This window comes from Semicossyphus pulcher, unplaced genomic scaffold (assembly GCF_022749685.1).
Source record: "Semicossyphus pulcher isolate SPU_LCO1_2020_fin unplaced genomic scaffold, fSemPul1.0.p SCAF_5, whole genome shotgun sequence".
Taxonomy (NCBI): domain Eukaryota; kingdom Metazoa; phylum Chordata; class Actinopteri; order Labriformes; family Labridae; genus Semicossyphus; species Semicossyphus pulcher.
In genome coordinates, this window is record NW_027211726.1 from 13933235 (window position 1) to 13946824 (window position 13590).

Sequence of the window (13590 nt, forward strand, 5' to 3'; positions counted from 1 at the left end):
TCACTCCTGCTGTTTGACAGATACCATATTTATAAGTGGTAAAAAAGACAAAAACTTAATGCTGCCTGTGTTGTTGATTTGCATTAAGTGGTTTAATTTGCAGCTGTAAACTGAATGTGAGCAGCTAGCTTAAAGCTCCTGTTAGGAACTTTCTGTTTGTGTTGATTTTAGCGCCCCCTGTGGACAAAGCCGTACCTCTTATCTCTGTGCTGAATTGGTCCCGTACATGCTTGAGTGGTGATTTTTAACAAAAAATCTCATCCTGCTTTCTTTAACAGTCACGTGTATCACACACTTTAAAGTTTAGCCTTGGAAAATGTAAACAAAGGCAGCGTGCAGTTAATCGCTTAGTCTGACACCTACCCCCCCGCCAGCAGTTTCAGGCATTAAAAATAATTATATAGAAATAATCAATCTTGTCGCTGATGGTCTGGTCTGATTTTGTAGGTCATATAGAGTCATCAGAATTAATTTCAGTCTGTTTCATAACCAGTGAAAAACTCCTCACAGGAGCTTTAACTTGGTTATCTGCACTGCAGATTGTAGCAGAAGATGGCCGATACGCTGCTATTACTCTTCAGGCGTTATATGTATGGGTTTGTTTGAGTTTATACTGATCAGGAATTACCTGAAGTATAGGGCTGGGTATCAATGCTCGATAATTCTTATGGTATCGACCAGAATACCAAGTAGTTTTGAAGCTGCTCCCGTCAAAAGATACCTTGATCTAATCCTTTTTTCTTACCCAGATCTAGAATAAAGCGACTATTTGAATGTTTTTTCTCGCAGATTTGTCTGCAAGCTTTCTTTATTTTATGCGAACAAGTGACTGGTCAACTGCTGCAGCAGCTACAATCCATACAGACAACTAGTGCATCCTGTTTCTCTTTATGTGTGTGGGCTGATGAGCAAAGAGAGGCTGGATTCTGGTCGGATTTAAGAACTGTGACAGGGCGCTTTACTTGACTCTCCTGAATGCACCAGCGCTAAACTTGTCATAGCATAGTGATGAATGACAACTGAGCGCTATCAACCTCCAGAAGAATTTAAAAGTTTTACTAAAGCTATTTTGAAACAGAAATACAGTACTAATTTCAGAGCAAAAACCAAAGCAGGACATTTATTAAGCTTGTGAACAACAAAACAAAAGATAGAGACGTCAAAGTAAAGTCAATAGATAAGGTCACAACTTTTATCTTCTGTAATCATTGAGGTATTTCTAATTGCACCCTCGTTTTTGAGAGTTTAATTTGTCACCAACATCTGTGGGCCTTTCATGTCCTCTTTATTCACAAAATGTAGCTTCACATTTAATGGTTCCCCCTCTAAGTGTATCTTTACAATAAACTCAAACTACCTCATTTCCACAGAACATACCTTCGTGTGTGTTTTGGTAACTAACACATCTACACGCTTAACAAACAAAAAGCATGCATGACACTTCAAATTAAACAGCCGTATAACAAAATAATAAAGAGTCCACCTCATCGCTTTGCATATATTGTGCATTATCCAGTGTGCCTCTGTCCTGTCAGGAGTTATGGCTGATTCCTTTATAAACAGCAGGTCTCTTTGTTCAGCAGAATCGTGCAGGCTGGAAGCTAGCAGGAACGCCGTGTGTCTTCACGTTCCTTTATGAAGAGTCCCTGAGGATGAAGAGGAGCGGCTGTTCACCTGCAGGAGACGAGCGAGAGGTACACCAGTTAGATTTAATCCAACAGCAGAGAGGGAGTGAATGACAAAATACATTAATCGGTCATAACCTTATGACCACTGACAGGTGACGTGAATGACATTGATTATCTTGTTTTCAATTGCACCAAGTGAACATTTTGTCCTCACAATTCACGTGCTGGAAGCAGGAAAAATGGGCGAGTTTAAGGATGTGATCGACTTTGACAAGGGCCAAATTGTGACGGCTAGACGACCCAGTCAGAGCATGTCCATAACTACAGCTCTTGTGGGGTGTTCTCGGTCTGCAGGGGTCAGTACCAAAAGTGGTCTAAGGAAGGTCAACCGAAAACCGGCGACAGGGTCACAGGCAGCCACGGCTCATTGATGCGCGTTGGTAGCGAAGGCTGGCCCGTGTGGTCCGATCCGGTAGAAGAGCAACTGTAGCTCAATGCTCAAAGATTGTTCAGGAATGGTTTGAGGAACACAATGAGTTCAAGATGTTGATTTGGCCTCAAAATTCCCCATATCTCAATCCAATCGAGCATCCATGGAGACCCCACCTCTCAACTTACAGGACTTAAAGGATCTGCTGCTAACGTCTTGTTGCAGGTCTAGTGGAGTCCATGCCTCGATGGGTCAGGGGTCCTACACCATATTTGACAGGTGGTCATAATGTTATGGCTGATCTGTGTATATTTCCGAGAGGATCAGTGTTTGTTTGAAACACATTCAAAGCAGCATTTTTTATGGCTTCGAGGTTTTAATTGGAAACTTATTTTACAAACTTTAAAATGACATACTGGTGTAAGGTCAGTATTGTACTTATATATTTGAACACAAAGGTATTCATACAGTAGTAGTGTAAATGCCCTAAATAAAATACAATATTAATATACCTAAAAGGTAGAGCCGACAGATATATTGGTCTGCAGATACCATCTGCCGATATGGGCCTGTAACAGATATATCTATAGTCAGCTTTTTTTGATATGCATGGACTTTAAAAAAAAAAAAGATGTAATGTAGGAAACCATGCTTTTATCATTTAGATTTTTAAATGATGACATATTTTATCAAGCAGAGTGGTTGTCGACTCTTCAGCACAGGATTTGTTTACACTGTATAATAAAGTTACGGGTACATAATCTTTGATTAAGTTATTAGTTTAAAAAAGAAGCCTTCTGAGTACCTTCGCGTACTTATATTGGGGGGGGGGGAAATGGTGCCAAATCCATGTGGACATGGTCAAAGGTCATTCCACCTGAAAAATTCACTGTATCGGCCGCCATATCTGTCGTTGGGGCATTTTTGTCATCTCAAATGGATTCTGGTATCAGTCTCAAAAATCCTGAATGAGTCGGGCTCTAGTTTTGTGGTGCACAATATGTGTCTATATCTATATCTATATCTATATATATATAACATAAGTAATAAATAAGTGATGATTAAATGTCTGATGTGCAATGTTAAAGTTGTAAAGTTGCACACAAAAAAAGAGATACATTGATGTCTTCTTAAAATAAGGTTTAAAGACCAGAGAACACAAGAAACATGTAAACTTAAGAAAATAAAACAATCTCTAACTTTTTATTTATTCTAAGAACAATATGTACTTTTTAACAACCCACACACAGTTAACCATATAATCTTTAATCCCTACCCCTACAGACTGAGAGTCCATCAATGGAGTTTAAAAAGTTGCCCACATATTACTCCAGAGAGAGAGAGAGGAGAGAGCAAGAACAGTTGTAGGTAGCATCAGGGTAGGCCTGACTGACAGGCTGATGACACACCATATGGAGATGCTGGGCGAGTTTTACCCTGAGGGGGACAACAGTGTTTTTTTATTATGTGTTTGCCTCATCCTGTCAGCCTCTCTTACCAAAACGAGAAGAAAGAGACAGCCAGGTTGGGGAAGTTGACAGCTAAACACGCAAAGGCATGAAAAAAGGCAGCCGCACGTGTGCATGGGAATGATGGACTGTGTTCGGACACAGACGAGGTACAGACACGCAAAAGGGCACGCACAGTAGGTGAAGACATGATGAGCATACTTGTGTGGGACAGAAGGACATTCATGCTTTTCTTAATCTGAGAAAGTGAACTGACGGATCAGGCAACTGAAGAGTTATACATTTCAGTTTAACTAAAATTAATCTGATGTAAAATAAAGCACTGTCACCCACCACCAACTGACCTTAATCCACAGATAAGAAATAGATTACACAATTTAATATGTGATGCTGTCTTATAAGACGAAAGGTTTGCTTTATAGTAAGGATGTTTCTGAGCACAAAACAGGGTTTCCCCTGCAACGTTTCTTGCAGAGGTGGAAACCCACACAGATCCTGGTTATCGGTATGGTTAGGTTTATGGTGAGTCATAAGATGATGATCAATTCCCTTAGTAATGAGGTGACAGACTATATAAAGGCCACACTGAAACAGCATGTTGGAACTTCTGTGCTGAAGGTGTATTTAATATGTATGTTGTTAGCAAAGGTGGTCTTTAGTTATTATTGGCATGGCCCAACTCCACTATACAAACACTGCAGGAAACACTAATAGCAATCTAAAAGGCTTGTATTTTTTGATTGTAATAGCTTGAAAAAATGTATTAAAGTTTCTTTTTTACATTTTACTGTTTTTATTATGATGACTTTATTGTGAAAAGTACGTTATTACTATTTTTATTACCGTAAAATCCAGAATATAAGTCGCAGTGGAATATGAGACGCAGTCTGTTTTTGGGGTTATCGCAGAGGGGGAAAAAAACATATGCTATAGCTATTTATCAATAAAAACATGTATACAAGTTCAACACTATTTTTCAATTTCCATCACTCCCGTACTGAAATCTCTTCACTGGCTCCCCGCTGCTTACAGGCTAGAGCCCTACACGGTCAGCCCCCGGAATATTAGGCAGAACTCATCCGCCCATACTCATCAGCCCGCTCCCTAAGGTCAAACACACTTCCCCTGCTGTCCGTTCCGAGGACACGCCTTAAAACTCGTGTTGATCGTGCTTTTGAGGCCGTAGATCGAAGCCTCTGGAACGCCCTGCCTGTAGCTGTACGTTCCACTGATTCTGTTGAGTCCTTTAAAAAGTAGCTAAAAACATACACACATCTTTTGTGTACTTTATTGTGCTGCTAATTGTTACTTGTTATTGTGTCGTCTGTATGGCATGATTTTTACCTTGTGGTTCAGTGAGCCACCTTTGCTTATGCTAGTTTTGTACACTGTATTTTGTTGGTGTGAAGCACTTTGTGACTTCTGTCTGTGAAAAGTGCTATATAAATAAAATGTACTTATTTTATTCTTATTAAAAACAGCTTCACAAAATCGTCAACAAGTTACAGCCTACCATCTGTTTTCGCCATGTCATTCCTGCAAGCTACCGGTGCGCTATTTGAGCTCAGCCTACAGTAACGTTGATGGTTGCGAGGGTGGCAGCGCATGTTTGTGACCAATCTTTAGCTAGATTATAAATATCATCTGTTTTATTGGAAGTGCATTGATCAAATTTTTCCCTTGTAAAGCACTTTACATAATTTTTTTAAAGGGGCTTTATAAATAATGTTTGATTGATTGAAGAAAAAATGACAACAAGGTTAGTGTCTGCTGCAGAGAGTACATACTTGTTTGGAAGATTCAGAAGTGGAATGGACTTCTTTCCCATAGTTTCCATTTAACTGCAACATTGCTGCAAAAAACAGAAGCATAAACATTTAAACATTTATCACTCATGTCTCATTATGACTTCTTCATGTGTGAAAATACAGGCATGCTGTTGACCATCACTGATCATTACATCCTAACAAGAAGTCACATTCACCAAGCAAATCATTAAACAAAACACAAGTAAAATCTCTGTCTCACCTTGTGGATCGATCCTGGGGTCAACGAACCCCCAGTGCTGGTAAAGAGCAGCCAGATCGTGGGGACTGTAGTTTTTCAGGAGACTCAAAATATCGATGTCCATTGGCATTTCTCCTGATGCTTCGTTCTTTCCCTGAGCGAAACGCAGCGGCTCTAAATAAGCTTTGTGACCCCACATGTTCATGGCAGCCCACAGATCAGGACCCTTAGGACCTGAAGAGGAGTCACATGACTGCCTGCGAGCATGAGGTCTATCTGGGGCTGCGTTAGAGGAAGTCCCGCCGTGATTTCTGGCCAACATGAAACCCAAACCCTCCTGAGGAAAGCTGGCTTCCACAGCAGCTCTGTGGCCTCTGTGTTTGGGGCTGCTTGTAGGCTGGAAGCTTGGGGCACTCTTGCTGTGGACAGTACTGCTCGACGACGTAGCTTGGGGCATTTTGCTTCCCCCCTCCACGACTCTGTTATGTTCTCCAGATTTCTTTTGAGGTAGGAGTCCTGTCCTCCCACTAGACTCCTTCGATTTGGACTTCGGGGCACCTGGTTGGGTCTTGGGTGCTGAGTTTTTGCTGCCAGAGTTGGTTGCGACACCTGGAGGTTGTGTGCGCTGAGTTTTTGGAGCAGGTAACGTAGGACAGTCCTTGCCTTCGAGGAACGGCGGAGGTCCTGTGCGCCTCCACTGGGTCACACCTGCCTTTAAACTCTTGGGGCTGTTCGTGCAGGGTGCCCACTTGGGCGCCACGGAGCTGGTGCCATCCACCCTGTGTGCGACCCGCTGATGGATCCACAGCACCTCTGGGTAGTTTGTAGTGTGGGAGCAGTACGGGCACTGATGCCTCACCAGGCCCTCTGTTTTTAACGTTTGATTTACAGCCCCGTCTCCTTCGTTAATCGGTAATGAAGACAGATTAAGAAGACTTCCAGCATCAGTAGCAGTTTGTCCCTGACCTTTGACCTCAGTGCCATTCGACTTCTCTGTTTTAACGTCCTGGACAGGCGGACATGTGTAAGGATTCCAGTATGGCTGACTGAGCAACGCACTCCTGTTTCTGAGGTAGTCCATGTATCTCGAGGCTTTGGAACCACTTTGGCTAATGTTGTCCAAAAGAGTGGTGTGTTTGCTGTAAGGAAGCAGGAAGTCCTGGTGCTGCCGGAGCAGGTGAGACCTGAGAAGTGAGGCGTCGACAGTGTGGAAATCACAGTGCTCACAGAAGTATGGTTTCTTATCTGCAAGTTAGAGCAGAAAAAGTGGTGTAAAAAAACAGCTGAAGAAATAAAATGTTTAGTCATTATCTTGTGCTATTTAAACATGCAGTGTGTGAAAAATAATGGACAAAAAAACATCTGGTGACATTATTGTCATATATTTAAAAAATACAGTCTCTTGAGTTGAGTGTCATGCATTTATGTTTCCTCAAATTAGTTCTCAAATATATAAACAATCTCACCCCTGAACCTCTTAACAGATATGTCCACAGACAGGACAGTAAGAGAGTAACCAGCAGCATAAGTGATGCTAACTGTAAAATACAACGCTGAAGATCTAAATCAGCTGTCTCCATAAAGGGCTGTCAACTCAGAAACACATTACCAACTGACATCGAATCACATATATAAAATCTTTCACAACAAAGGTTAAATGCTGGCTCAAAGCAACAGAGCTGTAGTCATTTTTGGCTTATTGTATTTTAAATGACTTATCTGTATCATTGTATAGTGTGTGTTGTTATATTATGGCATGTATTTTTAACTGTTTTCAAATCTGTAGTTTTATGTTGTTTTATGATACTGACTGCTTTATTTGATCTATATCATTGTATATCTAAAGGCCAAACTAGGGACAAGAGTTGAAAATTTACGAAAGTTATAAACATTGTGCTCTTAACTGGAACTATGTTAAATTGCATCGTCCCTATCAAATAAAATAAATTAAATTCACAATTATTTATATTTTCCACAACCTAAAGGCGCCTGCTGCCTCAGTATAGCTTTTGTAAGTGTGCAATTAAAGCACATTAAGAGATTCTGCTAGAATTCTGGGCCTTTTAAAGCTACTAAACTCTGATTATTTATTGTGTGTATTCAGGACTCATTTCGCAATTTAAAACATTTAAAAAACAAACAAACAAATGGGCCTGCATTGTGAAAATCTTTGTTAAACTAGTGCAATATATTTGTTGTAATTCATTCATAAATTCACTAGAGGGCTCCCTTTTTCAAGTTACAATGTTTACTTTTGGCTGCTTTTTACAGTATTGGATCTCTACATTGTTGACCTGGTCTTAACTTACAACAATGACAGAGAGAAATTCTGGTTGTCTCTATAACAGCAGGCAGAAATAGTGTTGGTCTGCATGTCCACAAACACAACACCAAAGGATCCAATCCAAAGCAAGTGTCCTCACAGCCTGGTTTAGGTAATTGATTGCCATTTTCTAAGAATAGAAATTGTCTAACCTAAACTGCAGCACAGATATTGTGTGTTGTGTGTTTGTATGTGGGGCTTACCCTCCTGGTCCTGGCTCTTGATGCTGTTGGTCTGTTTAGCTGTAAACTGAACATCTTTCACTTTCTTAGTCTGCAGCGCCTCATAAAAAGCATGACCCAGTCCGTTCAACAGTATGCGATCCTTCTGACAGCCCCTCTTGTCGCCGCCCTTTGCGTGAGCCGAGCTGTTTGACGTCTGATCGAGGCCAGCGTCGCCCTTCATCTTCTTAATTTTGGAGTTCGAGGCGTCGATCTGCTTCCTCTTCTTCTCTTGCTTCAGGGGTACGTACTCACCCTTCTCTGTGTCATATGCCACCTCAGCATCTGCGAGCCTCTCCTCCCATCCGAGACATTTCTCCGTGACCTCCACGAGTCGTCCCTTTGTGGCCAGCTGCCACGCTTGGTAGCTGCAAACTGGATCCAGCTCTGGAATTCTCCTGCCCTGGCTCTTTTCTTCGGACGTTTCTCTTTGTCCAGCACATGTGAGGTTCAGGCTTTCCAAAAAATGCCTCTTATCATTTTGCAGCTCAGAGGCTCCAGTGTCTTCCTGTGGTGGATTTTGTGCCTGAGTGCGGCTGTGGTTCAGTTTATGTAGCTTTTCATGCATTCGCAATGTCTTTCTGTCCGTGAAGAAGTTCCCACAGCCGGCACAGAGCTCATAGAGGCACTCTTCATTTATGAGCGATGCTGGATCTTGAGAGACTCCATTTATAGTGGCAGGCGGCTCGTTGCTTTTGCCTCCTCTGAGCTGGGCTTTGACCCTGTGAATGCGCATATGACTTTGGAGAAACCACGCCTGGCGGAATCTGCGTCCACAAATCCGGCAGCCATGATCCTGCGAGCTGCGGTGCCTTTTCATGTGTGATTTGAGGAGCAGTACCTGAGGGAAAACCTGCCCACAAATGGTGCAGGTGCAGGACTCGCTGTCAGCACCATCGCCGGCTTCAACGGCACCTTTACCTTTAACTTTTTTCTTTGTTTCTTTCTTCTTCACCTTCCCGTTGACCTTGTGAGCTTTGGCAGATGTGCTGACGATTTCGGGAGGGTCTGGTGTCTCAGTGTCGGCTTTCTGCTCTTGATCTCCATCGCCCTCCTTGTCACTGAGGTTCTGGCTGAACAGGCCCAGCTTGTGGCTTCGAATGTGGGCCTTCAGGCTGCCCTTCTGCGCCGTCCTGTGCTCGCAGTATGGACACTTGTACGGCTTCTCTCGTGTGTGTCTTCTCATGTGCTGGGACAGAGAGCTGAGAAGGGGGAAGCTGCGGCCACACACCCCACAGGTGTGGCCAGAGGTGGCATCTTCCTCCGTTTCTGTCTTTATGGTAGCTGTGGGTTTTTGTGAGACATCCTCCCTCTCTTCTGTCTCCATTACTTTTCCTGGAGCTCCGGTATTTAAAGAGAACACAGCTGTGTAACAAATCCTGTAACTATGCAACGTTAACCCAAGTTTATCCAAAAGTTAACAAGTTCTTGGAATAGGCATCAAAAACTTGCAAAACATCACAGCTTCAGTTTCCATCCAGACTTTTGAAGAGAATGATCTTCATCCAGTCGCATACTGTTTTGGCAAGAGGTTCTGAAAATAGAAAAGTAATCAACATTAGCTTTGCAATAATTACACACTAAATGACAAAAAAGGTCAGACACATATTATTACTAATAAAATAATCATTATTTAAAAGAGCACCAATAAACATGGCTGAGCCAAATCTCTTTAAAATGCTGATTTCCAAAGAGATTAAAGCTCCTGTGAGGAACTAAGTTTGTGTTGATTTTGGCGCCCCCTGTGGACAAAGAAGTACCTATTATCTCTTTGGTGATCTTGTCCTGAACATGTGTAAGTTGTGTTTTCTGGTGAAAAATCTGCTTTCTTTTATGATTTAAAAATATCACTTATCTTGAATCTTTGCTGTGAAAAATGTAAACAAAGGCTGCCCACGTGCTGTCAATCTCCTCGCCTGACACCTACCCCGCGGCAGCGGTTACAGGCATTAAAAATACCTACAAAGACATTATCAATCAGTCACTGTTGGTTTTGCTTTCTTTTGTAGGTCATATAGATTCATCAGTATTCATTTCAGTCTGTTAACCAACAAAAACTCCTGACAGGAGCTTTAAATATCATGTGAGCAGCTGTGATAAGATTATTTATCTTCTCCCTTCTTTTGGTTTTAGCATCACTGAATGACACAGCATTCACCTTCAGAGTTAACCCAATACATAAAAATACACAAAGAGAAAAACTTAAGAAATTGAGAGGTAAAAAATGTTTGCATAAATACGTAAGTAAAATGCAGAAATATACAATCTGTAAAACAGAAGCAAGCAAAAAAAGTTCGAAGTTTCCTAAAATTGAACATGGCTTACTGGCTTATAGACCCCCTATTCCAGGGGTTCCCAACCTTTTTGACTACACGGACCAGACAGTAGCAATAATATTTTAGACGGACGGACAGGGGTTCAACATGCATGCGCATAAATCACAGTCACACGCACGTAAATACAGACAGATCGTATCTGTATTTATTCAGTGAGGAGACTGCATCCAAGTTTTTAATACGGGCCGAGCCGACGAGAGGGACGGCGCGATCCATATGAGCCATAGTGTGATCCTAGCAGTTTATCTGAATTCATAATGTGATCCAGCAGTGAGCAGTTTATAATCATGCAGCGCAGTGACTGATCTGTGTGTTTCTCGGGGTCTGTCCCTGACTTAATATCCATCCGTATTTCTGCACACAGTTAAAGTATAAACTTTGTCTCCACAGGCTGTCCTATGCCCATATGCTGTGTAGTTCATATATCTCACTGATAAACACAGGGCTTTAGATTGGCATCAGGCTTCATGATCAAAGTTTCATGGGATGCGAAGCCAGGGTTGCCAGGTCAGCGGTTTTTCCAGCTGAATTGGGCTACTTTTAAAGTGTCTTTCGAGGCACAAGGCCCTGTGCGGTTGCACACTTCACACAGCCCATTTGACGGTTCTGATTCTGCGTATGTTTGGAATGTCACAGACACCTATTGGGTTTCGCGGCCCGGTGCTGAACAACCTACGACCCGGTACTGGTCCGCCTATACAGGCTTAAAGCTCCTGTGAGGAACTTTCTGTTTGTGTTGATTTTGGCGCCCCCTGTGGACAAAGCCGTACCTCTTATCTCTTTGCTGATTTTGTCCTGTACATAAAAGTCATATGTATCACCCACTTTAAATTTTTGAAACTTTTTGAAAATGTAAACAAAGGCAGTGTGCAGTTAATCGCTTCGTCCGGAAGTCTCTTATTCTCCTACACAAAAGAACTGCAAGGTGATAAATCTGTCTTACATGTACGTCCACCTTTCCAGCACCCCAGACTGGTTTCACTATGAACACACTAGCAACAAAAGCAGGAGTTGCTCACGTGTAAGGTAGTCTCCCCCTCAGTATGTCGAAAAACAACAAAGCATGTACTTAGAGAGAGAGATCACTCTGAGGCAATTTGCATCCCACAGATTTTAGAATAACCTTTGTCCCCTCAGCTGATGAGCGACGCCTGTCTGTGCGTATTAGAGCGCGGCCCAGTGTCTCGACATGCGTGTCTGCCCTTTGGTTTCCTATGCCTAAATTGAGTGTGTGAGGTGAAGCATGAAGAGATGTATTCATTCCTGGCCAACTGGGATGAACCCTGAGGGGCGCTCCACTCTAATTCACGATCAATAATCCATTATCAACAAACTTCATTTTTAGAAGCTCACAGACGGGCACACACAAAGCTCTGATTCTGTGCTGGGGATGAGACTGTGGGTAAAGGTAAAAAGGTACATTTCTAAACATAAGTTTTGAAATTTCACAGAATTTGATCCGTCAAAAAGTGAGGAAAATTATCTTTTTTAACTTTCATATAGCAGACTCTTTTGGTTGTGAGGCATCTGATTAAAACCAGAACAAAAACATCCATGAACAGAGCAGGCTTTTGTTGTTCCCTACACATAAAGTAGAAGTGTACTGCACAGGCACTACCAGATGTGGTTTAACATGTTCCTCAGGCAAACATGGCTATGTGTTAGATTGTAAACAGTGAAAGAAAGTAGTCTGTAGCGACTAGCCAGCCAGGCAGTCAAAAGAAAAACCTGCTATTGTGTTGGCTGCACCAGAACTGTCACATCGCCTCATGTCTGGCCCTCCACCCCTCGTTGGGGGGTCGAGAGAGGTATTGTTAAAGCAAAGAGGCCTGGGCCGACATGTCACTGTCTTCCAATACATGTCTGGGCAGAGAGGCAGGACAAAAGCCCACTCCAGTTTGTCTTGTCAGTGAGGAAAAACATACACACATTAAGAAAAAAGGGCTGACTCTGGCGTGAATTTCAGGGGATGAGGTTGTCCGTCTAATTATCTGTAGCTGCATCCACGGTCGCATCTGCCTGCTTGCCTCCCTGCATGCATGTGTGCTGATCCGCTCACGCTGGAATGGGTGTTGTATCTGGAATATGGGAGGAGTTTTAGGAGAGAGGTTGTTTTTTTTTTCGGACGTGGCAGGTGTTTGGAAGGCAGACGCCATCAGATTAGCGCACGGGCAATGTGGCACGCTGTCTCCAAGAGAGGGGGGAGGATGGGCAGGAGAAACTGGAGGGTGGCAATTAAGGGGTTAAGGTTAAGGTGAACGTAATGAGTTAACACAATGGGGATAAAGTCAGAGAGCTCAGGGCAACAGATGGGAATAAACGGGCCATCAGTGTGTGGTTAGGCGCCTCTACAGTACGAGCTTATGCCTTTTGTTAATGCAGCCTACGTGCTTAGCGTGTGCTATTTATTTACAGCTGCATTTTGCTGCGTTTGTGCGGTTATACAAGAACATGCATTTGTGCTTATTGCTTTTTTTAACAAACAAGATCATTTCTTCTGTCTGTGCATCACTGTCTCTTCCACCTCTTCTGCTTTCATCCCACAAACACTGAAAGCCCTTTGGAGGATGTGTAAAGTAATGCAGATAGCCAAACATGTTGCTCCAGGGCTTAACTCATTTCTTTTAGAATCCCTCGCTCCCCTTTTTCTCTCTCTTTTCTTTGGCAGATGAATAGGCATGTCCAGTCAGCTGTCCTCGCATTGATTCATCCTGACGTCCCAACCAGCTCAGCACAAACTCCCTATGGTCAGGGCACTGATGCTGAGTGCTGTGATGTGTGTGCGTGCATGTGTACTTGCATGAAAATATCCGCTGTCGGTGTGTCGTGTTAGTGTGTGTGTGTGTGTGTGTGTGTGCACTGCCTGCGTGCCGTGTTGCTGCACTGAAACTGTGGGTGTAATTTCCTGCCAGGATCTGGAAATAGCATTTTCCCTGAATTTATTTTGCAAGACACTGTAGCATCCAACAGACAAGAAGACTTCAAATACCTTTTTAAACACATAAAAAATGCCCTCTTATAGCTAGTCTCTGCAAAATGCTGCACCTGTAAAACATGTGAACCTCAGAATGTGCATCCTGTGTGTGTGCTGAAGTCATCCAAATATTCCCAACAACCAGTACCAAGCCTGTGCCAACATACCCCTGACTGGAGATAGCATGTGACTGTCCTTATGC

At 42.7% G+C, this 13590-nt stretch overlaps 1 protein-coding gene across 1 annotated transcript; it reads right to left on the reverse strand.

Moving 5' to 3' along the window:
- Positions 1–1613: 1613 nt before the first annotated feature.
- LOC138609492 (zinc finger protein 516-like) lies at positions 1614–9452 on the reverse strand. Its single transcript, XM_069682123.1, has 4 exons — positions 8061–9452; positions 5556–6779; positions 5315–5379; positions 1614–1674 (listed from the first exon to the last, which is right to left on the reverse strand). Exons 1-4 carry the CDS (start codon positions 9403–9405, stop codon positions 1624–1626), a joined length of 2685 nt encoding a protein of 894 aa, XP_069538224.1. The 5' UTR covers positions 9406–9452; the 3' UTR covers positions 1614–1623.
- Between the last annotated feature and the right edge of the window lie 4138 nt (positions 9453–13590).

What these genes read in the sequence shown, in the direction of transcription:
- LOC138609492 (XM_069682123.1), bottom strand. Translation starts at nt 9,405, where the DNA reads ATGGAGACAGAAGAGAGGGAGGATGTCTCACAAAAACCCACAGCTACC. An exon ending in CCCCAGGATCGATCCACAAG is followed by an intron (nt 5,380 to 5,555) that starts GTGAGACAGAGA and finishes TGTTTTTTGCAG; the next exon opens with CAATGTTGCAGTTAAATGGA. An exon ending in CTTCTGAATCTTCCAAACAA is followed by an intron (nt 1,675 to 5,314) that starts GTATGTACTCTC and finishes CGTCTCCTGCAG; the next exon opens with GTGAACAGCCGCTCCTCTTC.